The 26,363-nt window shown below is 46.3% G+C and overlaps 1 protein-coding gene across 1 annotated transcript in view; it reads right to left on the bottom strand.

The window, feature by feature from the left end:
• Nucleotides 1-3,745: 3,745 nt before the first annotated feature.
• CLIP2 (CAP-Gly domain containing linker protein 2) overlaps nt 3,746-26,363 on the bottom strand; it is a 60,828-nt gene continuing 38,210 nt past the window's right edge. The window contains exons 5-16 of the mRNA XM_075720127.1: nt 25,893-26,090; nt 24,627-24,730; nt 21,155-21,215; nt 16,722-16,826; nt 14,179-15,123; nt 11,501-11,558; nt 9,693-9,776; nt 9,109-9,265; nt 8,442-8,601; nt 7,659-7,844; nt 4,196-4,258; nt 3,746-3,865 (exon numbers count right to left, since the gene is read on the bottom strand). Of these exons, the coding sequence (XP_075576242.1) occupies nt 3,746-3,865; nt 4,196-4,258; nt 7,659-7,844; nt 8,442-8,601; nt 9,109-9,265; nt 9,693-9,776; nt 11,501-11,558; nt 14,179-15,123; nt 16,722-16,826; nt 21,155-21,215; nt 24,627-24,730; nt 25,893-26,090 (2,241 nt within the window). The remainder of the gene's footprint in view (nt 3,866-4,195; nt 4,259-7,658; nt 7,845-8,441; nt 8,602-9,108; nt 9,266-9,692; nt 9,777-11,500; nt 11,559-14,178; nt 15,124-16,721; nt 16,827-21,154; nt 21,216-24,626; nt 24,731-25,892; nt 26,091-26,363) is intronic.

Raw genomic sequence — 26,363 nt, 5'->3', positions numbered from 1 at the left:
GTAACGCAGCTGGCCGTGAGGGCTGGTCTCACAACCAGGGTGCTGGTCCTTCCCCTGGTGCTGAGGGCTTCAGCAGGATGCTGAGCATGTGTGGCTACCTCCTGCTCCCCACCCTGCAGCGGTGCTCTGAGGCATGCTCCAGACCCAGCTCCGGATGCAGAACCAGCATGGCACGCACGAGCCAGGAGAGGGGCTGGGGAGAACGCAGCCCCCCTGTACCAGCTTCTCGGGGACCAAGGTAAGAGCAAGGCTGAAGCCGAAGAGGGAGAGAAGGCACAAACAGGAACCAGTCCCTGACCAACAACAGGAGATGGGTGCATCACTGCTCCAATGCCCTTAAAAATCTCGCCCAAAGAACCAAGCCAGTAAGACCAAATATTGTGAAGTACTTTATACACCACCACATAGGCAAAAATAGCAATTAAACTTACAAATAAATAGAGGGGCTGGGGAATGTCCTTGTCCTTTCCAAGTTTGTCCCTAATTTGGTCTCTTACAACCTCAGAGGGGCAGCCAGAGACAGGTGCCCTCAGGAAGCCTACGCCAGTTTTGGAGAGGGAGGACACGGCTGGTGTCCAAACCCCCTCCTGGCTGCTTTAAAGGGTTGAGCTGAAACCCAGATGAAGCGTGTGACGACATGCCCTGTTGACACTGTAGTCAGTCCTGTCTGGGGAGCCGCTCCCACGGACCTGCACCCCAAGGGTGGTGGGGACACAGGGGACCCGGCTTTGCCCCACTGCCCGTTTTGGTACGGCCCCACCACACAAAGACTGCACAGCCTCCACAGAAACCCAAGAAATGCGATCAGCTCCTGGCTGATCCTCAGAGACCAGCACAGCTATTTACAGCCAGAGATCATCAGCACTAACTTTAAACCTGCTTGGACTCATCTGCTGCTGTTCCGCATTCTCACCCAAGCTCACTGGGAAGAGCCACAGGTCTGAGCCACTCACAGGGGATGGTCCCTGGGAGGAGAGAGGAGCCAGAGACTCCTCCAGCCTGAACCACTGCCACCCTGACAACTTTGGATCTGTTTAACAGAGCCAAATACGTGGTCCCCATAACCACTCCTGGGGGATCCCACCCTGTGCAGAGCCAGAGGTTCACCAAGGGAGGTGGAAAATGCAAGCACCTTTCCTCTGTAGATGAAGGCCGCTCGTCACAAGTCACTAGAAGACCTATCAGGGAAAATAAGCTACAAACCAGAATGGACTCTCCCACCTGCAGGTGCCCAGGAAGCCCTGGCCTTGGGGACAGGCAGCACTGCAAGGAGCACTCTGTGTCAGCTCCGCTCAAGCCAGCAGGAACTGCAGCAGTGACTTCAGAGATCATCTGGCCAACAGGAGCACTTTGGGAAACACCAGCCCTAAATTCCTAAAAACAACAGCTCACAGTCACTGTTGCAGGCTGTAGCAAGGAACACTCCCCTCTGGGATTTTCCTAAATCCCTTAGGAGATGAATACACCAGCCAGGAAGATTTTGGAGACCACCCCTGTGATCCCTTGGGAAAGTCCCAGAGCTAGACAGAGATGTGGCAATCTTCCTGGTGATTACTAAGAGCTGATAAAACACTTCTACAAGGCAGGATGGGATCCTACTTGAATTATGTCCAGCCAATTAGATCCCAAGCTCTGCCTCCCCATGCCATGTGCCAGATTTAAGCTGTGTTTTCTGACCTGCTTTACTCCCCTGAAGTCACCTTCCTCTCTCATCCTCCCTTTGAATGGAGGGAGATCACCAATCCTGCATGAAGTGAGCAGGGTCCAGTATTGTATCATAGCCCAGATTCAGCAACATCCTCCTCATGGCAGAATTGCAGCCATGAAGCTCAAGTCTTTCCCAGGTTGCTTCTGGCCACCCATCCTTCACAGAAGTAGAAGTCTGGCAACCCACTCAGAAAAAGTAACACAACTTTGTAGGAAATCAGGGCAAAAAGTAATGAAGCTGACATACTGTGATGTGCATCTGCCTGTGGTCTGGCTCAGATCTCCTCTCTCAGTGGTCTCTTCTGTCTTGTCCTCTTCCACAGATGCCCCATCATAACACAAGAGCTTCTGAAGACTGGAGGAGTTGGGCACTAACTAGGGGAAGCCTGGTAAAATACTGCTGCAACTCTTCCCTGTGGTATTGAACAGCAAATCTGAATTGGACTCTCTTGCACCTTTAAGAGCATATTGTCACCTTCCTCCACCCTAACCTCCCTTGGGAGCTGTGGTGCAAAGTTAAAGAGAAGAGTAACACCTTCCAAAGAAGGAACCAGACCCTTGCCTGGGCCTGCACTGCTGCATACGGACACAAGAGCTGTGTGGGCTCCAGTCTTGGATTCCTTCTGCTCCAAATGCTTGTATTCAGGTCATGCACAGACGATTGCTGTGCCCATCAAATACAGACAGCCACTACTGCATGAATGCTCACAGCAGCACCTTAGCCTCCTCCATTCCTGGTAGTAGGAGATGGGCATCACACTTGAGCCAAGGATAGCTCTGGAGAATGGCCAGGCAACCCCCGATTAGCTGTTGAACAGGCAAGGATGGAACCATTTCCTCAAGGCATCTGTGCCACACTGACTGCAGCCAGCATGGAGCTCTCAGGCTGGCGATGCCGAGATCCAGCCGTCTGTGGAGTCCTGTGCTCAAAAAAGAATCAATAAAACACACACACAAGTGAGGGGGACCAGGCTGGGCAGCTTGGCTGTGGCCCAGGGCATCGGCAGCCCTGCTCATCGATGTCTCTACAGGAAGAAAGGCCAACTACACCTGAGCGAGGTGTGCCTGTCCCCAAACTCAGGGCCACCACAGCTCCTTCCCCAAACAGCAGCAGGTGAGGAACAAAATAAATACCCCTCTGAAACTGGATTATTTCCCACAACATACTATGATACAAGTACTAAGTGCAGCCTCCATGCTCTAGAACAGCGATGTCTTCTATAAGGTGAGGAGGGAAACACGTCCCCACACTCCGTCTTCCTCAGCCTACACGTGCCAGCATGAACAGTCAACACAGCAGGTTTCACTCGCTTGTGCAGGTCTGCAAGACACTGGGGTGGGGAGAAGGGAAGGGACAGACCACGTGGGAAGCGTGCAGCCTCTGGGCATGCGCTTTGGAGTTGAACGCCACAAGTAAATCCCTGTGCAGCTCCTGTGGGGTTACTGGGACTTGCTGGCAGTTCAGCCACCGTTCAGGGCAGCTGTCATCCAGACCACGTCAGCTGGTGGGACAAGGGCAGCTCAAGCAGTACAAATTCCACAGTCAAAACCAATACAGGTAAGAAACCAAACCCAGAGAGACCTTTCTGCTCCCTCCTGGAACAATGGCTGCCTTGGAAAACTGGGCTCCAGGATTGTCCCGATTACATCAGTTAGACTATTATAAACATTGTCCTGCTTTAAAGTGAAAATACCGTGTCTAGTCTTTTGGAGGTGCTAAAGCCAGATGGGGTATTGTTTTTCCTGACTGTGCACAGGAGCCGATACTGGCGTGAAATGATCCTCTTCAACCGTTCTCTATCAGAGCTTCTCCTGAAAGAAAAAGAGACCTTGTTAGGCAAAATGAGGGCAAGCACAGAGGTCTTTCTACAGAAGAGGAAACGGAGGCACAGAGTGGGATATCGCCAGGTCTGCTGTGTCCTGACCCACTGCTTTGCCCAGTAAGCCACATTGCCTCCTCCTCAGGCTGGCCATCCTGAAATGAAGTCTGAGGCTACAGATCATAGAATCATAGAATGCTTTGGGTTGGAAGGGACCTTTAGAGGTCATCTTGCCCTACATCATGAAAACCGTGGGAGACCAGGACAGCACGTCCCATGAATGCCACCCATGTAAAGGGGATGGCAGAGATCTGAGACAGAGCAGGTTCTAGCTGGGGCTGCCAGGAGAAAAGTCACACAGGCACTGACCCAGGCATCTGAAGGGAAACTCCCTCCTCACTGCTTCTCCCAGAGCATGCACCCATTGCACTTCAGTGTGCATCTCGCTAGCGTTTTCCTGATGGCTTCAAGTGGTTTTAATGGTAAGGCAAGGCTCCCACCATGCTTGGGAACTGGAGTTGTGCAAAGCCCCTTGCTTTCACTACGGCAATGACACAGGCAGGATTTGCTGGCTGAACTGCCTCCATCCAAGAGCTGTCCCCAGCACAGCAGGCAAGAAATCACATGAAGCAGTCATTGTTTCAAACAACATTCAGCTTTTAACATACCTCTTGCTTGTGGGATTTATCTTGCTGGTGAATCCCATTAGCAGACCCAGAATTTCCAACAGTCTGCAATGGAGAACGGACAGTACTTACTGAAGAGTGACACAGAGCCTAGTGGTTTTGCCTACAAGTGCTGAGATCTGGCAAGACTGCCATCTCTTTCCTTAGCAGCCCACTCCACACAAGGAAAGGATAATGCAAAAATCCCACCCCAATTTTGGCAAGAAGCTTCCTGCCCTCTGCTGGATTGCATCCTTCCCAGCTACAAAACATCCCCCGAGTTCCTCATGGACACAGACCCACTCTTTACTTCCGACTCTTAAATCCTGATAAACAATCTCTCAAAGGGCAGCATTTGCTGCAAAACACAGCACAGTGAACATCCCAGCAGTGAAAAGGACATTTGCCATCCCCTGTTTCCCATCTCTGGGGACAAGTCTGGCAGCCAGGACAGGCTGTTCTGTCTTTATAAAGCACAAGAACTTTTAAACGTTTATAAATGTTTCTTTAGCAAGGATAATATGGAGCCCTTCAGCTTCAAAATGACAGTACAACCAGCACAAACAAGAGCAGAAAGCTGCAGCCTGAAGTCACAGCATGCCAGATGTCAGTTGCTTGGGTCTTGGTAATCAGATTCACAGTTGTTGGTGAACTGCTGATGGCAGCAAAACCAGACATTATGGGGAGACAAGACTGCAAGGTTTAAAACCCGTCATTAGAGGAGTCCCAGATACCCAACTTCCATTCTTACTGTGACCGTGAAGGTGCATAATCAACCCTACGGGACAGAGGTTTCATTTGAGCAGGAAAAGCAAGCAGAGATTCAAACTGAGCTCTGCTTTGAGAGCCTGAACTGTTTGCTGGGCAGCGAATCCTACCTGGATGGATGGCCGGAACAGTGCTGCCATAGTAACTCAGCTTTGGGTCTGCACCCACCACCACAGGCGATTCAGGCCTTGCACAAGGCAATATATCCTACCTGCAGCACACCCGATCTGTGCACTAAGCAGCTATCAGATACTAGGAATTAGGTTTGAAATTTGGTCTCAGTACATGGTCACAGTAATGAACAAAGTGGTCCAATTTGCTTGAAATTAAATAAAAAAAAGCTCCCAGAGCAATCACTGCAAATTCTCCCAAGAAAAGGCCTGAGTGCCAAATCCTTGTCATTTCCTGCAAAGCTGTGAGATCAGGGTCTCCCAAGACACGAAGAAGGCAAAGATCCTCTTCCTCCTTTATAGGACAAATACCTTGCAACTGCAGGGACGGACACAGCAAGGCAGCAATTACTCAACAATGAGACAAAGACAAGGTGCCGTTATGTTCCCCCAGCTCCTGCACCTCCTCGTCTAACAGCAGAGCCAGCCATGCACATCAAGGACTGCAGAGCGTAGTGGCTGACTAAGCCTGTGAAGGGAGAGCAGCAGCAGCTTTTGGTAATTAGAGATTTTCTTCTTGAGCATGCTGCGAAGTGAAGGCTTTGCAGACAAAGGGAGAGCAATGCCAAGGCAGATTCCTGGGCAACAGCTGCTGCTGTCAGAGAGGAGATGGGAGGTCAGAAGGTAGTGCAGAATGGGTTACAGCAGAAATGTGGCTTCTAGGGAAGAACCATCAATTGCCTAACTATTGCACCAGGATCTCTTTAGGCCAGGCAATGTCCTCAGGCTCAGCCTGAAAGCCCCTGGTTAACAACTCTGCTTCATAAGGGGAAGGATGAACAGGTATCATACCGCAACTAGGGAGCTTTGATCCAGACTTCCTTGTAACTAGGTGCTTCAAAAATCTGACATCAATAGAAGTTTGAAGCCTAGCTTCCCACAATAATCCTCCATCTGTCTCTCAATAGCACAGTTTGCAGTTGAAGGCATACTATCTTGTATCTCTTAAGATTTCTTAAGCATGAAAGTATCAGAGTAATAACCAGGGATAGATTAGCTGACCTCACAAGGCCCACTCCAACTCACTTTATGTAAGTTAGTTATTTTCTACAGTTGGGGAAGAAATAATTACCACCTGGCACCACCTCTGGAGACAGGAAAGCGAAAGGGAAGATTTCCTTTTCTCAAGGGACTTAGCATTAAAGCAAACAGAATAACTTTCCCCACCCCTCCCATAGCTTCCAACAGACGAGGTTGTCATGATGCATTTTCATTTGACACATAGCAATTACGGCAGAAGCTAAAGTCACTCTGGAGGTACTGACAGGATTATAGTACATCTTGGACTGCCACAAACTTGTCATCACGACTACAGCTGTCCTGACTGGTGCTGGCAGACGGCTGCTGCCGCTGCACTGCGGGATATAAAGAAACTTGTCTGCAACACAGATGCTCAGCTGAGCCAGCAGAGCTTTCGGGGCTGCAATTTTTACCATGCACCCTCCTCCTGACTGCCTCCCTGCAAGTACTACTGCAATGCAAACAGCCATTTAGTGTATCTGCAAACTGTGCAGACGAAAGTGTCATGGAGGAGGAGAAGATTTGATACCCGCAGACTACCTACCACAACATATCTGCACCTGCATCAGGGAAAACAAGCTCTCTGCCTATTGTCTGTGTCTAGTGGCTTGTTTTGTAGCATCCTAAGGTATCTGCTTGAATATGAATTGTAGCTCATGACTGCAAGAGAAAGACATTTTTCAGCTAAGAATTTAAATGAGCAAGTACAAGAGGAGCACTGGTGCATCTGGGCTCTGACAAGCCATGACCTGGTTGCAGACACAAGAGAAAACACAGCTAGAAGAGTAAAAAAGGACATGAAGCACAAAGCTTGGCACAAGGGGCAGGTCACTTCATAGGAGGAATCAGTTAGGGCTTAGACACCACAGGTACGAGACAGAAAAAGCCAAATGTGGAGAGTCAAGTTATTTGCAGCCTTCAGTTTCACAAACAGAGGCAGTTTTGCTTTTGTCAGAAGAAACAAGGGAAGACCACAGGAAGCTGGGAAGAGAAGATGGCAACTGGAATGGGAACATCCATGGTCCATCAGTAAACTCAGATCAGATACAGAGATGCCTCCAGGAACTGGTCAGAGAAATGGAAAACATTTTCCCAGTCACCTCCAAAGTTTCTGCTTATGGACTGCAAGGAAATAAACCTCTCAAAGAACATGGATGGCAGAAACCCTCAACTTTCATATTATGAAGTGCCTGTACTGCAAGGATATGCAGCCACGTCACTGTACACATAAAGAACAGTTACTCACACTGCAACCTTCCCCAAAACACCACATTTAGCAACCATTCTTGCAGAGCACAAAAGGATCTGTAATTACCAATTAGCAAGGCTTTTCTTAATTTTAAGCTATATCTGACAGAAGAGAGTCTTGCCAGGCTGTTTCCAGCAGAGGGAAAGGGACCCAGCTGACTGCATCACCCCCACAGCACAGAGCAAGGTCCCACAAGATTTCTCAAGAGAAATGACTGCTGAGGGCTGAGCGACCCGGGAAATGATTGCCGATGTTCTACCTGTGTTTTCTCGGAGGAGAGCCTCATCGCTTCCATGAGCTTCTCCATCTGGTGGCCCTGCTCCAGTGCATTGCGCAGCACATCCTCCGTGCTGACGAGCCGGTGCTGCAGCCGGATCACTTCTGACTCCGACGAGGGGTCAATCAGGGAGTATCGCCGCTGATCCGTTACCGCTTTTTCCTTGTCCTTATACAGCAAAGGAAAAATACGAGCACGTTAGATTAAACCCAGTAACTACAGAAACTAAGCAAAGCAGAAATCCACAGTAATGCACATAACCATGTTTTGATTTCAACAGTAGATGGGGTCAGAGCACAACTCTGAAGGCAGTCATATCAAATGCAACCAGCAGCAGCTCCAATTTGTTCCCAGCAGAGTTCAAATAAATTATTCACACTTCAACCACTGGAGGACACTGAAGTACACAGGAATTAGAGGACATTGTTTTACACATTCTCTGATCTAGGAATAAGCAGTGTAGGGTCGCTGACCAACCTTCAATTTCTCCCACAAGTTTTAGCCCTATTTAGCCATGGATCTAAAACCAGTGGGAACAGGAAAACACTGGAGAAGGACAGATGGGCATTTTTGCTGCTTAATGAGGTGCTACTAAGCCAGGCCACAGCTCACAGGCACTGCCAAGGAAATTCCCATCAGATGCTCAGTAGCACAAAAGAAAGCATGAAGACTTGGAGTAAGGGTGAAGGGCTAGAACCCCCCCTCAAGGCCACACAGAGCCCTCCAGCCCCAGGTCAAGACCAGGAGGGGTTCTGGTGCCCTCACCAGCACTATCAGTTTCTCTCGCAGCCCCTTGATGTCATCTTTGAGCTTCTGTTCCTTCAGCCGCCACTCAGCTTTGTGCACCTCCCGGCTCAGGTCCCGCTCTGGCCCAGGCGAGTGCCGGTTCGCCTCCAGTAACAACACTCTCAGCTCGTTCAGGCTCCTGGAAGAAGCAGCATGAAAAGGTGAAGACATTTCCAGAGCCCGCACACCACTGGAGTCCCGCCATGCTCCCTCCCACCTTTGTTACCGATCCAAAGAAAGGCCAGCGAACAAACCTGACCCAACTCCCACCACTTCGGGAGCTTCAGATCTCCTGTCCTCCCCACTGTATCAGCTGTAAAGAGTCTGGGACCTGCACAGGGCACCATGTTTCACAGCAGGGCAGCAGACAGCTTAGCTGGCTTGTAGATGACTTCGTTCAGCATCTACATGGGCACAGAGCCACCTTGCAGCTCCTGGCGAGCAGTGGAAGGGTTGTCCCTTTGATAATTCATAGCCCCTAATTTTAACCAAATTCCCACATGAGCATCTCTAAAGAACAGGAAAGCCGGGGACTGGACTTCAACAATTCAACCTTTAGATTTCTTTTGGTGATAAATTACAGCACCCTGAACGAACACACACAGCCCCCTGTTTCCAGCTCCATCCTTCAGACCTGCAGACTGACCTTTCCTTCTTGAGTAGCTCCTGGCTGATCAGGACCAGTTGCCCTGAAGCATCGTGTGTTTTCTTGGACAAGGCTTCCAGTTCACCTTCCAGCCTCTTCTTTTCTTTTAACACCGAATCAGCCTTTTTTTCTGCCATTTTGCATTTATTTTCCAAAGCTACGAGAAGCAGAGGATACAGGGGGAAGAAAGGTCACTTAGTCCCTTACTTACATTCTGCTTTTTGCCTCTTCCCAATTCCCACTCCACAGGTCTCATTAGCTCTGGATCTAGCTCTGTTTACGGGGAGATCTTAGAAACAACACTCCCAGCTCCATTTATTTCTGCCTCTTTCAGCTTTTGACATTCAATAAGCTCAAAACCCCCTTCTCACAGGATACAAATATCTTCTGCAGGGTTTGTATTCACCTCCTGAAAAGAGACCAGAACTCCTGAACAAATTTTTACCAACAATATCCACTAAGAGGCAGGCAGTGTCATGTTTTATACCTGCCCCTTTCAGCACCTGGGCCCTTGTTTAACACCAGTACAGAGGACAAGCAGGGAAACACCTAGTTCCCACCAGCACTGGATTAGGGAAACTTACCACTTACTTGGGCCCTTAGAGTTTCAGTCTGGGACACCAGTGATGACACCTCTTTGTCTCTTTTACTCAGCTTGTCTTGGAGGTCTGTGGGACAACGAAAAGAAAAGACAAAGGTTAGAAGCTTGGAAAATGCTTTGTGCAAATCAGGAAGGTATCGAGTGTACGGCATGGGTTGGGGTGTGACAGGGGCACAGTGGTGGTGCCCTCCATTGGCAGAGAAGCAGCAGGAGACAGGTAACGGGTGCTTCTCACTGCATCGCACCACCATCCAGGTATTAGGAGACAAGATACACAGCTGGGAAGCTGTATCAGACAGGTTTAAGAAAGCAACCACAAGGCAGGGGGGATAAAACATTAATAAAAACCACAGAAATGAACTCTCGGCATATTTCTTTGTGTTACCTCCTACACTGGAATGCAGAAACAGTTTTAAAAGACATGTTTTTTGGAACTGATGTATTTTCACACTCAGAGCTGTGGATTTGAAGTATGATACTTCTGTGGCTCATCTGAACCCGTTGTTTTCAGTACATCCTATATATGGCTTATTCAGTGTGCAAACAACATAGAATGGCCATTCAGTGCATGTGCAAGAGCAGTGGCTGCTGGACCTAGTTATGCTCTGCCCTCACCAGGCAAGAATTACCTGTCAATCAGTGTACAATTTGGTATAGCATGTATGTAATCCTGTACCTGCAAAGACAGTGGTGAGGCTGACTGACAATGCCTAGCTAGCATTGAGGGCAGATGGAAATAGGACACAACAACTCTGAGTCCACAAACAGCTGGAGCAACACTCAAGCTAAACACAGTTTCTATTAAGTGAAGTTTAAGCCTGCAGAAGTCCCCAGTAACCTCCGCTTAGATTGCTACATCCTCAGCAGGACTTTAACAAGGGCTTTGCAGGGAACAGACTCCTTAGAGATGAATAATTGAGAAAAAGCTATGCCACCCTAGGCCAAATGCCATTTGAAAAGAGAACTGACAAGTTAGTTCTTTAGAGATCACTTTTGTGATCTACACTGATAATGTTTCTGCTAAAAAGAAAAAAAAAAAAAACCACCCTAAGGAAGAATGGAGAAATAGAAGTCTCCTGGGAATGAGCAAGGGAAGATGTGATCTGGAAGCACCTTATGTTGTCTTGAAACAGCCCTGAATCCTTCGTAGACACCCAAAAACGTATGTCACACACAACAATGTGGTAGGACCTCACTCCCAACAGAGACCATCTGGCCCACCCAGCTCTAATCTTGCCAGGTCTGCTGTTTCTCAGACTAGGGGTTACAGCTTACCCTCTTTGTGAGGGAGGCTGAGTGAAATTCAGTTTCAAAGCTACTTTATACAAGTTTTCTGAGTGCATAAATTCTGCATTTTGTTAAAAGGATGGATTTGATTTATACTAAGCTTAATAAAAAAAAGTAACCCCCATTCTTTTAAGCCAGTCACATTAATATCGACCATTAGCAGTCCTCTCCTATGAACAAATTACATTTAATGGCTGGATTTTACCTGCTGTAAAAAAATCAGTGATGGCATGGAAGTGTGCCCATTTCCCTAGATCTGTCTCCAACCTGCACCATCTGCATGGTCAGCATGTAACACAAGTAAAAACATCCACCCCTGCATATGCTCAGCCAGATTAGGGGTGGGGGAAGCCAGACAACAAATGTCATCCAGCAAAATCCAAGAGATGAAATGCCTTCCCCTTCCACACAGCCATCCCTGCAAGAGCAGAAAGTTAGACGAGGGGAAGGCACACGAGTCACAAGAACAGGGTGTTCCAAGAAAAAAAGATTACAATTTCATACCTTCCATAGTCTGCTTCATCTTTATCTTTTCTTCTGAAATATCATTAGATTCAATCATCTGAAATAAATGTAAAATATGAGATGTAAAACAGCCCTTTACCCAAAGACTGAAAGCAAAGTTAACAACCACAAAGCCCCATCCAAAGCTGAAGCGTATCTGGTACCCAAGTTACGATGTTTGAGATCCTTCCTGAGAGGGAAACAAAAGCTTTTGAGGAGTCACTTCTACAGCTGGGTACTACTGAAGGTTAACCAGTACCATCTGAGAGTGCCCACGCACAACAGGCAGCTGAGCACAACAGCAAGATTCACCCGGGAGGGAAAAGAGATCAGGCTTTCCCCATTAGCTCTGGTTCCAGCTTTCACACACCAAGAGTTTTTGCAGAGCGATGGAAGAGCTGCTCTCCTTTGGACCAGTCTCCTGTGGTTAATCATGGCAAATATTCATGTGCAAATGCTCTTTAGCATTCAGCTTGAGACCTGTGAGAATAACAAGTTCCTCAACTTCTGAAGAATCTAACTGTGCCCAAAGTTATAAAAACAGTAATAAAACATTGATAAAATAGTAATTATTAGAGAATGCATACATTAATAGAAATAATAAAAAGCAAATGCTGGTTCATATAGAGGATTCTGCCTCTTCCCCATCCTCTTTTATCTATACTGCAGTGAAAAGCCAGAGACTGTAGAGCTCATGGTCAAGCCAAGCTTTCCATTGCAGAGGCCACAATTCAGCCCTTCAAGCCTCTTCATGTCCAGCAGCCTTTGGTGGGACCTCAGCACGTGCCCCAGATCAAGCAGTTGCTGCGGCCACCACTGCTGAAAGCCCTGAGGCCAGGCCCCGAGAGCATGAGTAGGCTGCAGGATATGTCTCGAACAGAAGCAGGAGCACACCCAAAGGGCGAATACGCCGCCTGATGTACTTTTGGTACAGAAAAACTATTTAACTGCTCTTTGGAAGCAGAGCTGTGGTTCTCACTTAAAGGTCTAGGAAAGATGGTCACAAAACACATTTGTTTGTTTAAAATATTTGGACAGTTAATACTGCAGTCACATTACATTAGTTAAGACATTTAAAAACAGAATTTGCCCTGTGATACTCAACAGCTTTCACCCATGCATTTCTTCCCACATTTTCTTGATTTTAATCAACATGTAGTTAAAATAATAATCACAAGACTCCCTGGTTCTAATCCAGTATCAATATCTCCCGGAGCCCTCTCATTTATTTAAAGGGCTCTAGAACAAGCCTCCAGCTGCTTCTTTTACATTCACTCCAGTTTGAATATTGGCTATAATAAGTGACAGGTTGTAATAACCACCCACTTTTCCCAGCCCTGGTTGTACTTATTCACCACTGTCTTTACTAGATGAAACATGTTGAGCATCCCTTGAAACACCATTAATGCTGTAGATTCCTCCTTGGGCTTTTGCCTCTCCTGTCCAGTTCAGCGTGTCTTTTTGCAGGCATGAAGCTCTGACTTGGCCAACAGTAATTCATGGGTTTGACTTTGGTGCCTAAAGGTGCAACCAATTTCAATGGGGCTGTTCACGTTGGCAAATTAAACATAGGCATTGTATTCACTTCATTGGCACCTCAGTCTGGAACAGCGACTACATCGCCAGAGAGAGATTTCAAATGTGTATGCTTAGAACGCGCACATTTCGTGGCTTATTTTCATTTTCTGCATCCCCACAGGGACAAGTGGGATTTCTGCTCATTTCTCATGCAAAATCCAAAACAAACAGGGGTCCAGCCTAAAGCCATGAATAGCAATCTCCTCCCCTCACTCTAGTGCAAAGCCAGCCATGTGTCCCTGTACCATGCCACAAAGGCAGGATGGCATCCCGTGGCAAACAGTCAAAGAAATGAGGATGACTTAAAAAGACACAAAAGCCACAGAAAATTGACCTCTTCATATTATTACTGCTCTTTTCTAGCCTTCCCTGGGAGGCTCAGGACTCGTATTCATTCAGGCATTTTATTTCCCCAGCCTGGTGCCATCCTGACCCTTGCTAGCAGCTCTTCCACTACAATCCTCTAAGTCAACATTTCCCTGTGTCTCCCATACATGCTGCAAAGCCTCCCCAGTGCCTCTGCTGCATTGCTGGCACGCACCTCCCACCCAATCCCATCAGCTCAGCCCCCTAACTGAGGCTCTCAAACCATGCTCCACATGCTGAGCAAGTTCCGTGCTCTATCTCAGCATGGGCAATAACTCTTCTTCCACCCTGTCCTCCACCTACCCCTAAAGGGCCTTGCTCACTAATGCACTAAGGCTGCTGCAGGTCCTTGGAGGACAATATCTGTATTGTAGAAATGATGCTTTTTCAGCTAAGAACACTGGCTGCTCAGGATGAGAGCCCACCCCGACAAACTATGATAGTCCTGTTCTGCTGCCACAGCTCTCATGTGGCTTCAAGCCCAGATGTGGCCCACTTGCTTCTCGACTCTTATTTCTTCTAATTGTGCCACTGTACTGGCTTTCAAGAATGGGAAGACACCTTCAGCATGGAGATGCAGTGCAGAAAAAGTACTACCAATGGAAGGTAAAAACATCCAGATATTCTGAGGCATAGAAGCCTCAGAAAATTGTGCAAGGGAGCAGCTGAGGGCTACTCCTAGGAAGGGTTACTAACAGTGATAACAAACAAGCAGAATGACCCAGAAGTCATACATTTGCATGCTGAGAAGGATGCAGGGCCTCCATGGACTGCAGCTTATTCTCTAAAACAAGCACTTTCTCCTGCAATCTGTGGATCTCCTGTTTGCTCTGGGCTTCTGTTTTCTGCAATGTTTCATAGTCCAACATCTTCTTCTCAGCCAAAGAAATCTGCTCTTTCAAGAAAGCTATTGCTTGTGTCTGATCTTTATATTCACCATGAAGTTTCTCCAGTTCATGCACCCTCAGCTCAGCATCTCGACACTTGTCCTTCACATCTTGGAGCTCAAAAAGGTGCTGATTGCTTTTGGCTTCCAGTTGCATTTTCCAGTTGCTGTTGCTTTTTTCCACTTCATCCACAGCCTCCTGCAACTTCAGTTTGAGGCTCTCTTTCTCCTTTATATGAACAGCTGTCTCAATGTCATGCTTTGCTTTCAGGTTCTCTAACTCAAGCTGGTGCTCCATCTTTATGCTCTCCACCACTGCCTTCAGTTCCACGATCTCCTTGTGCTGTGTGTCAGGGCCTGTGTTCAGTGTGGCTTTGAGGTCCTCCAGAGACTTCTGGTGGTCAGAAGCTAACGTGTCCAACTTGGACTTCCAGTTGTCCATAAGCCCCATGTTCTCATTAGTGGCTTGCTGAACTTTATGCTTTAGATCAACGATTTCCTGTGAATACTTCTCATTGACAGCTTTCAGCTTCTCCATCTCCTGCTGGTACTTCTTTAATGTCTTCTCATACTTCTCCTTTAGCTGGCTGCTCTCCTTCTGATGCTCCTTGTTGGCAGACAGCAATTGATCTCGTAGACGAAGAGCCTCTGACTGCAAACCAAGGTTATGCTCAGGGGTCTCTGCTTGGTGAGAGCTCCTGAGGCACTGTCGAAGCTCATCCACCTCGCTGCGCCTGAGGCTCAGCTCCTCCTCCAGCTGCAGGATTCTGGACTTCTCCGCTACTGTGGTTAACTGCAACATGACAGAAAAGACAAAGTCAGTCCCCACCTCTCATTGCTGTATCCTTCCTTTTAGTAAGTGTGCTCCAGTGGAACCAAATCTGAAGTACATTAGTCAAAGTTCAAATAAACAGGAAAAGAATACCCAGCACCCTCCAGTCTGAGTACAGTTTTGCACCAGGGTAACTATCACCAATGACTCTAACAGTTATGTCTTTGTGCCAATTGCAATTTGTTTTTTCTAATATGAACCTCTTGTTTTCCACAGAGAAACACACGTCTTTGAAGCAACCCTTGAAATTCGCTAGAGAGCAACAGTGGTTCATGAAAAATAATGTCCTGAAAGGGCATTATATTTCCAGACTAGGCATCTTGCCAGATGATGCACAGAGGAAATGTGACTGCACATGCAGGAATATCAAAAGCATTGAAACCAGCATTAAACATATCATGTTTCCTTTATTGCTCAGCAATCCTCAGCCTACAGACCTCTATTCTGCATCGTAATTTGTTTACCCTGGTGTAAAAAGGAAAAGGGATTTTTACACATGAGTACCTGTTAGAGTTTATTAGCAAAGTAAAATTAACGTAGAAGGCTAGAGGATGCAAGACAATAAATCTGGCCATGGTTAACACTGAGCAAAAGGGCTATGGATCAATGTCTTACAATCTGGATGTAAGCTAACAGGGCTGAACTACCTGCCAGTCACAGGGGTTTCAGGGTGCTGTGGCTATGGATGGAGAAGAGGAGATTTGACTAGATGAAATATTAGAAAAAGGCAGAAGAAACAAGGAAGCTAAGCAGATCTTCCAGTGCCAAAACAGAAGTGATCAATTCCATTTCATTTCAATTGCTGTTTTCCCCACTAACCATCAGCCCAGGAGGCTAGGTATTTTCTATTTTAGATGGGCACAGGGACATTCAAACCACTTAGCCCTTTTGGAGAACCTCACGTTTGTGTTTTCTACAGCTCTAACAAATCCATTGGTGAGGAGCTCACTGTAGGCAAGTTTGCTGCTTCCCACACCACACCAGCATGGAGAAGTCCTTTCCACATCTGGCTGCTTTTAGATCAGGTGCGTTTTTCATCTGGGCAGCCTGCCCTGTTACAGGCATGGCCAGCAATCAGAGCTGGTCCACCTGCACTCACCAGTATCTGCCATTTCAGATGGCAGCTCCCACACTGGAGGGAGGACAAAGGGAATGCTGATTGCAATGTTATTTTCTATTGCAGCCTGGGGGAGCCTCGAGGCAGAATGAATTGTGCAGGGTGCAGATATTATTTGGGCATGTTAATTGAAACATGAATTGTGAAGAGCTCATGTGTCAAATGGTGGCATGGGGCAGAGAAGCAAACTCAATCTGAGAAACAAGTCCCCACACAAGAAGCAAAGCTAGAAATTATATTGTACTACCATTTCCAGGAGAGAGAGCAAAGAAACAAACCAAACAAAAAAACCCTAAAAACCAAACAAAAAGCCTAAATTCAAGCCAAAACCAATCAACCCCACAAACAACAAAAAAAAAGAAACCCAAAGCAAGGCATCATGAGCATCAACGCAGGGGGCAAGCGCGCTGTTCTGCAGGCAGGGCAAGTGGGGGTCGATTACCCTGGTGTCCTCTAATTCTCTGAGGAGTTTTTCAGCCTGTGCCTTCTCAAACAGCAGGCTCTGCTCGAGCTCCCGTATTCGGGCATGCTCCAACTGCGTCTGAGTCTGGTCACACATAGGGAAAAAAGAACAGTGGAGATGGGAAAAGGGGAAGGGAGAGAGAAAGAGAGGGAAAGAGAAGGCTGCAACATCATCTTCAGTGTACAAGACAAGGAAAGGCAGTTCACAACAGGAGGAGAATAAAGACTAAACAAGCAGGAAAAAATCCAACCAAACAGAAAATGGTCACTACGGGAATCTACATGGTACGTAGTGGCTATTTGCAAGAAAATGGCATCTGTGATGGGAAAACATCCCTCTGCATTAGAAAGCTGCTTCAGTGTTTTCCTGCATGGAGACTATAATGAAGACACTTCCTAAAAAGCAAAGCTCCCACTGCTGCAGACCGCCAGTACAAGACCCTTGCACCACATAAGAGAATGCAAAGACCTTGCAATGATTCTCCGCATCTCTCCTCAAGAAGAATCACAAGATAGACTGAAAAGAGTTGGAAGATCCCATCCTCTTTTTGCTCCAGAGACAGCTTGAACCCTGCACTAGGTGGGGTAAAAAGGTAGGTCATACTGTACATGGCATGTTGCTAAAACCAAAAATATACTGCACTGAAAGCAAATCAAAGAAATTTAGGTACCAAACTGTTATATAAATCAGTGCTTTAGGTTTGAATAGGGCTGCTATGAATTTCCAAGTGATTTTTGCACACTAAGACTCTAACAGCCTTGTTCACAGAATAGAACTATTGTTTTGGTTTTGCTTTTTTGGTTTTTTAAACAGATGAGTAAACTAAGCACAAGAAGTTTACGTAAGCTGCCAAAACCAGGAGCACTGACTCAGGGCATTGCTTCAGTGCCCTTCACTTTTAAAGCAGAAGCTGCTTTAAAATATACAGCTGCACTTGGTGGCAAACCTCAGGACTCTACAATTACCACTGTAATATCATGTAAAATTTCCCATAAATAAAAGAGGAGAGGAGACATGGGAAAATGCATGCAGACTCTGGCCTTCACATTTTTTTAGCTTAGAAAACCAACATTTTTCTTTGAATTAAACTGGACCTACCAAAAACCAAACCAACCTGATCAGAACCCTTTTTTTTTACCCCCATTTTCTGCCCTTCATTTTCCATATAATTATTTGCTTCCCCCTCTTTATATTGGAACCAATTTTAGGGATTTTCTGCCCTTTCCTACAATAAAGGAAGTTTTGGTTAGTTGTGTACAAACAATGGAAACTGAAGTTTTAAAAATCCACGTTTTCTCTTATGACTTGAAAGGTGTCATTATACATGTATTCATAGATGGTCAAGATCTCAACTGGCAGATATATTCAGACTACTCCATAATTTTATGTGGTCTATTTGACCCCTGAAGGAAGAAAAAAAACCAATGTGGTCTCAAAAACCCAAACATTGTCAAAACCCCCAACTAATATCACTGAAGTGCAAAACGTGGCTGAATGCATCCTAATAAGAAAAATAAAGAAATTTAATTTTGTACCGAGTGGCTTCTCCCGCTCTCTGCAAAGCTCAAAGATCCACATCTCAAGACGGAGCTCCAGGCTTAATTTTATTTACAGGGATAATTATTCCATTGATACTAATGAATTTTCCTTGATTTACACTAGCTCAAAATCCCCAAGAGAAATTTCAGCAACACAAACTTTTGAAATGACCTTAACTGGTGGCAGCACATCAGATACTGGCTACCTGAAGATGCTGACCTATTACAAAACTAATCTCTGAATCTCCCAAAGAAACTCTCTCAAGACTCCTGAGGTTGACACTCATGTTTCCAGCCAAGCTTGCTCAGTATCTACCAATCCTGCTATTTTCCAAGTCTGGAAAAACACGTGAAAATAGTGGAAAAAGATAATCAGGGAAGAAAGTTAGATCAACTGTTTTACAGTCCTTAAATATAGCTTCACGTAAGATTCGCATCAAATCCCATGTTATTTCTTATTTTATGCAAATTGGTTTGCCTAGCCAGTATGACTCAGAGCCTCAAATCCAAAGTTTTCCTGCACTTTGAGGAAGTTCAGATCTGAATTTTAGACTTACTTCTTGCTATTAGCCTTAAATTAGTATTCAGAAATTACAAACTGACTTCCCACTGGTGTTTAAGGTATGAGGTAGGTTCCAGGAGATGAGTATGAGAGAGTTCCTTGAAGAGGCTAACATTTCCTGTAACACCACAGACTTCCACCATAAAAAGCCTTTCTTAAAAGATTTTGTTTTCCTGCAATTGTGTTTCACCTTCCAAAGCACTATAACATCAGCATTGCCAACCAGGATCAAAAATGGGTTGAATTCACAACTACATTTCAAGGCTAAGTCCACAGCTTCTACTTCTTTATCAGAGGTCCAAAAATTGGCCCCATATCTCCAGGCTTCAGACACATCGATTTCTTTGGTCAAAAAGCTTCTAGGGATGCTGCTTGCCATGCTTACCACCTGAGAGTCCCAGCTTTGTTCAAAAACTACATGATATTATGAGAAATGGGATTTAGCCTAGCCTTCCGCAGAAACCCTAGATCCAGGGATCACAGAGGAGATAATCTTTTGTTACCATCATGTCTGTTACTGGCTGTTAAGTACAAGATACACATTCTCCTCCGAGTACTCAGAAGAGGGCTGTTGGTGTAAGAGGACTGCAAGACCAGAGGAGGGGAGACAACTGTCACTGGGTTTTACTTTTGGTATTTGGGTGGTTAGTTGAGCTCTAGCTAGGGATGCAAAGGACTGTGCTAGCAGCCACTGGTTGACTTCACTGCAATTTTACATGAAGAATATCAGGGACAACCATTTCCCAGGAAACATACTGCAACACGAAGGAGCACTCATGCCCCTGATTTGCAATGAGAGGTTTGTTTCGTTACGTAGATTACTTGCTTCTGGAAATCCTGTCTCCACGACAAAGCAGGAAGGTGAGAATTAACTCCAGTGGGTCAATCATTCAGTCTGAGCATCCAACTTAGATGGGACAGAATGTTAAAACTGATCACAGCAAAGCCCTCTGACAGTGTCTGTGCTGTCACCGGTGTTGGACCCGTGGGGGAATATTCCAGTTCTCTGGATCGCAGGAAACCAAGCTGCTCTATGACTCTTCCCTAATAAGCTTTTTGTTCTTCTGTACAGATGAAGATGGAAGTGGGGACAGGACCCTGGCAGCCTGCAAGAAACTTGGCCGCATCCCCATGGCAAAGCAACTCCTTCCCAGCCCAAATGAAAGTCAGATCTATCCTCAGGTTGGGACCTGCAGTTATAGGAGCACTTATGTCACAGCAGCTTACCATCTTGCTAAAATGTGGTGGCTTTTTTTATTCAATATATCTAAATATACTTGCTAGCTAACCCTGGTCCCATTGCCATTACTCCACAGCCAGGCTTAAACACTTAAAGCTTACACAGGGACAATTCACTGCTCTCAAAGGGAATGATGGATCAATTACCCTTCTCTAAAGCACTGGGGAAACCTAGCAACTAAGCTCAGGAATCAACAGAAACCTGATTTTGCACCCACACACAGGGCAGAAACTGCACTTGCTGTCCTTTAGCAAAGGTCTGCTATGAGTGCATTGCTGATTTATACCCGTCAAACACATTACTCTGCTTCAGCTTCTGGATAAAGAGGAGAGGTTTATGCCAAGAGGGTCAAAGCCATAGCAACATACTCCATTGCCTAGTTTTCCCATTTTCCTGGGCTTTTATTGATATGACCGACAGTGAAGCACAGGAGCAGGTCCCTTGACATTTCTGTCCCTTGACATTCCCCCCCGCCCCGAAAAGCCTCCCACTCAAGGGCAAGCTCCCAATACCACTTCCAGGTTGCACAATATTCACTGCAACAGCACCACTCTGAGCAACAGCCCTTCCAAATGAAAGGGTATCGTAGTGCCAAACCCCACTCTTGTGGGCAGGGGACTCCACATGAGGGTACTGCAGGTCAAACAATACATGGCATTTTGGCTGGAATAGAATAGCATCTGACAGAGATTGTGCGTGCCAATTAGCTGCTAATAACCGGACACTGCAGGAACAGTGACTGAGCAGTCAAATAATTTCTACAACAGAAAAACGTATGTTGAAATGCATTCAGATACAGTCAGATTTTAATATGGCTTGGCAACATTTAAAGCCAGGCTGGCTGCATGTGATTAATTCTAGGCAGCTCCCAGCATTATCAGTCACTGGGCAACATACCAAAGAACAATCTTCACAGTTTATACCATGGTGTTCACAGCAGGTCCAAAGCTGTTTATTTAAAGATAATGTATTGTTTCAAGTTGAGCAAAAGGTGGCAGAAATTACTCAGGTGAGGCCCCACATGCAATTTCAGGTTTTAATCCCACATTTTGCTAAGGGTGTTAGGAATTACCTCCAGATCCCCCTTTGTGATGGATTCTTCCTCCACACGGAACTGCAGGTCCTCCACTTTCCTGGGGAGGGGAAAAGACACAAAGAGCAATCAGTAACACCCAGATCAGAATCCCATTTCTAAGCAGCCACTGCACATGGGCCTCCCCTGCACAACCAAAGTCTGAGAGGAGAGGGATACAGACACACTTTGTATACAAACAGCTCAGCAGAAGCTAAACAGCTAGACACATGGAGCAAGACAGCTAATAAGCAAGCACTCTGCACAGCAAATATTTGCTTTCTTGCAAGGTACGTGCTCACAGACATGCTGTTTCTGCTGTACCACCTCTCAGCAAGCACAACTGCTGTTCACTGACACAGGGATCCTGAAAACATGAAAGCCACAAGCAGGTTTCTCTGATTTTCTTAGACCCTGTTATCCTGCAGCTGAGCCCCAGGCATCTCCTCTGCCAAATGCACAGGGTCCATACAAAATATTCCAGGGGAATCAGACCCTCTGCCTTCTTGGCAGAGGGTGGGCAATACTTAATGTTTCCACAACATGGAAATGGCAAGCTACCCTGGCAGAAAAACCTTCACCAGAGATTGTATAGGCCAGTCATGCATAAATGCACATAAAAATCACATGTACAAACACAGAAGTGCCTAGGACTCTTTTGCAAAGTCTGAAGAGAAAAATCCAGAAACAATACAAAATAATTCAATCTTCTGGTAAACTCAGTCCTCTTTGTTCTCTTTCCTGATTTTAAAAAAAGGCAATAATGAGGATGTTGAGCTGGTAGCCAGATGTAAGGACTCTGATTCCATTACAGACAAAAATAGCTGTGAGTGTACATATCTAACTTCATAAACAAGCTTCCTTGTCTAAACCTCTTCTAATTAGAGGAGGCATCTGTTGATATTTAGGAAAGAACTCAGCTGTCTTGTGTTAAACGGCCTCCTGGAGCTGGGAAAGTGAGCTGCCTACCAGAACAGGGAGACTTGTGCACGAAAAAACAATTTGTCCTCAGGAGGGGCATCATTCAATTGAAACCAACACTGTTTTCAGTTACTTAATACACAGAAATGTCCTTCTATTCCCACTGAAGAGCTTAATTATATATGTGGAGCAATTGGACTCCAAAAATGACAAGCAGATCTTCATTCTTATCCAGAGAGGAAATGTAGGCATCATCATATATACGTGGATGAGGCCTCTGGGATGCGGGGAGATGATGAATCGCACTACAGTAAGGTTGTACTCCAGTTTGACTTCCCTTCCTGAGAAGGAATGTCCTTAAGGTCACCACATCACAAACAGAGGGGAAAGAAAAGGTCTTTAGCAAAGCCAGGTTGCACAGAAAGGTTAGCAGTCTGGCACAGCCCAACCTGCACAGTTCTGTTTAATATCCAATATCGTTTTTATACTCTATCCTTAGCCAAGAATATCTGAAGGCAAGGCTTTGTCACTGTCCACACCCTTGCCATGAGGTAATCCCACCTTTAGTGAGTAATTCCAGTTTACACAGTGACACAGCTGAGTTTGGTCAGGGTATCAAATCCCTGAGTTACTGATATTACTGGAGCCCTTTGTTTCTTCAGGCTAGGAACACTGCTTCTCCCTGCTTTGTGACAGGAACCAAACAAAAGGGAAGATGGCTGGAAACCCTCAATAACTTCACTGCCCAGCAGGAGACCAAGACCATCTGGTCTTCTACGGACAGCAGTAGATCAATTGTTGTCCACCATCATATCGTCAGTGCAACATATGCCATGGTCAAATGCTTTTGGACATGCAAGCACCCTGTCAAATATTTATTAGGGTCATCACAGGAGTGCCAGCACTTAGAGTCCTCATCAGGAATGGAAACTGATGTTTCTCTTTTTCTTAAGTGCTACATGATTACATGAGTCTTTATCAATGATCTGGATGAAGGGATCGAGTGCACCCTCAGTAAGTTTGCAGACAACACCAAATTGGGTGGGAGTGTCGATCTGCTCGAGGGTAGGATGGCCCTGCAGAGGGACCTGGACAGACTGGATCGATGGGCCGTGGCCAACTGTATGAGGTTCAACAAGGCCAAGTGCCGGGTCCTGCACTTCGGTCACAACAACCCCATGCAACGCTACAGGCTTGGGGAGGAGTGGCTGGAAAGCTGCCTGGCCGAAAAGGACCTGGGGGTGTTAGTAGATAGCCGGCTGAACATGAGCCAGCAGTGTGCCCAGGTGGCCAAGAAGGCCAACAGCATCCTGGCTTGTATCAGGAATGCTGTGGCCAGCAGGAGCAGGGAGGTGATTGTCCCCCTGTACTCGGCGCTGGTGAGGCCGCACCTGGAATACTGTGTCCAGTTTTGGGCCCCTCACTACAAGAAAGACATTGAGGTGCTGGAGCGTGTTCAGAGGCGGGCAACGAAGCTGGTGAAGGGTCTGGAGCACAGGCCTTATGAGGAGCGGCTGAGGGAACTGGGGTTGTTTAGCCTGGAAAAGAGGAGGCTGAGGGGAGACCTTATCGCTCTCTACAACTACCTGAAAGGAGGTTGTAGTGAGGTGGGTGTTGGTCTCTTCTCCCAAGTAGCTAGCGATAGGACAAGAGGAAATGGGCTTAAGCTGCGCCAGGGGAGGTTTAGACTGGAAATTAGGAAAAATTTCTTTACGGAAAGGGTGGTCAGGCATTGGAACAGGCTGCCCAGAGAGGTGGTGGAGTCACCATCCCTGGAGGCGTTTAAAAAACGGGTAGATGTGGCACTTCGGGATATGGTTTAGTCTGGTCTACCCTTGATTAGTCTAGAGTGGGCTTGGTAGTGTAGGTTAATGGTTGGACTGGATGATCTTAAAGGTCTTTTCCAACCTAGATGATTCTATGATTCTATGATTCTATGAGTTTGGCAGGAGAGCACGTCCAATCATGAAACTCCTTTTGACAGCAAGACAGAGCTCCCCCTGTCCACGTATGAGCTGTCCTGGCTGGCTGTTTTGTCTTCTGCCTTTCAGTTGCATTGCAACAAGGGAGCAGGTTCAGCTGAGGATATTCACAAAACCTGAGACTACTCACATCATAGAAATTAGCTCACTGCAACCCCACCAAATGATATCACATTAAGTCTCCTCTAAGAGCCATCAGACATAGGAACGTACAAGACCGATTGGAAATACTTCACTCTTCAGTTGTGATCAGCAGCAGTTTGTCAGCAAATGGGGGCAGTCACTGTACTGGATACCCAACCCTAGACAAGAGTCACACTACACGTGCAACTGCAGCAAAATTGTTCTAAACTTCCTGTTACCTGAAGCAACACACCCCTTCCCTACATGCAGGCAGACCACAGTGGCCAGAAGAGGGGAACATAGCATATTTAAAGCACTGGAAGACATCCGAAGATGACTTTCCCAGTCACTTTCTTCTCCTTAGATTCAGTGAACAATGTTCTTGGATAAGAGCCTCATCTCCCCCATGACTTCACCTCCCCCACACCCATCCACTCCTGCTTTACCTCTTCTCCTCTTCCAGCTGGTTCAACAGCTCAATCTTCTCCTTCTGCATCCCATCCACCAGGGCTCGTGCTCGCTGGAGGTTTCCTTCTGCCTCTGTGACGTACTGCAGCAAAAAAAGAGCCCAAGCCGCAAAAGTTAAAGTTTGAAGTATAGAGCTGTTTCAAAAAGGATGAGACCAAGGGAACAGAAGGTTTTGATGATCTGTTTCAGAGGCTGCTATGGTAAGAAGGTAGATTTTTCTAAACAGGCCAGTTAGGTAGGTATCAAAAAGAAAAAAAAATGCTCAATCTTGAGCGGCTTGTAAATTTGATCCATGCTTTAGTGCCTCTCTGACTTGAACCCTTTGGAGAATCCAGCTCTGATTAAGAGTCAAGCACTTGAAGCCTGAACAGTTTTCAAAATCTGGACTGAGGTTAGCAGATGCAATTCAGCCCTGGTCATGAAGCAAGAAGTAATTTCAGGCTTGCGTTAATTCATTTGTTACTGGTAATTACTGGAAAATACTACATGCAAAGATGATGTCACCTTGCAGTTGATTTGCCAGTTTCTCCTGCATTTCTGCCAGGCAAGTGTGGCCCACCACACAAAGACATACAGTGCCATCAATACTGCCTAGTAGCTGGCTGGGGTTTATAAACATAAGTAAGGAATTTAGGGCAACAGCAGTCATTGAAGAGCCACATATTGACAAACAGCACAAATACAACTCTTCTCTTTAAGCACTCAAATGCATACAATAGCATTTGTACAAGTGCTTGTGCAAAAAAGCTAATATGATCAGTCCGGTTTCCTTACAGATCTCTTGACTTTATTAATGTGATAAACACATCCCCTCTGGCAGGAAAGCGGTGACATATGAACTGAGCTGATGTTCTCAGCAGTGTCCAAGAGCATCAAAAAAACACCGCAATGCAGTCACAGACAAGGCCAGACTGGGTGGCTAAAGGGAACAAGCTTGCCCTCCACTTGCATTTCAGCATTTGAATGTATTGATCCACCAGGCACAAACTATCTAACTGTCCTTTGGCACAGCCCTTTTTCTGCTCCTGGCTTGGGGCAGAGAGAGTACATGTTCCACTGGCAGGAATGGAGAAAGAGCCTCAGCTTAACCCACCATGCAGGAAACTGTCTCCACATGAAACACAGAAACTCAGAGCTCAGGTTTCACATCATGAAGCTATACACAGGTAATGTTATCATGATCTGAAACTTTCAGAGAACGCCAGATATTTGCATGCTACCAATAAAGCCACATCACCTCCTACCTGCTCATGCTGGGCCTTCATGATGGCAATCTCTTTCTCCACCTCACAGATGTGGCTAGTGGCTTTGGCAACCTCAGCCCGCTCCAGGTCACGCTCTGCCAGTAGCTGTTCGATGTGCTGCTGCTTCTCCTTCAGTGCCTCCTGGAGAGCTGTGGTGCCAGAGATTTTTCGGGCATATCGAGAAGAGGTCTCTGTCAGCTAGGGAAGAGAGTTCAAAAGAGACAGGGGTAAAGCTGTGTCCTTCCCAGCCTAGAATAACTCAAAGTCCCGTGTTAAATCTGGAATGCAGCTCACCTACTGATCACTTATTAGGCTGCACAGAGCTGCAGTTCCAGCTCTAGACCCTCCAGGCCTACAGGCAGGGTTAACAAGTCTGCAAAACATCTGGACACTGCTTACAAGCTCAATAGCTCTGCTACACTGCAATGAAAGGACCATTTCCCAAAGGACAGAATGGGGGGTGGGAACTGG

Source organism: Pelecanus crispus, chromosome 12 (assembly GCF_030463565.1).
Source record: "Pelecanus crispus isolate bPelCri1 chromosome 12, bPelCri1.pri, whole genome shotgun sequence".
In the NCBI taxonomy this organism is placed as follows: Eukaryota; Metazoa; Chordata; class Aves; order Pelecaniformes; family Pelecanidae; genus Pelecanus; species Pelecanus crispus.
Note: the sequence above shows the minus strand (reverse complement) of the source record. Positions and strands in the feature narration are given on the sequence as shown.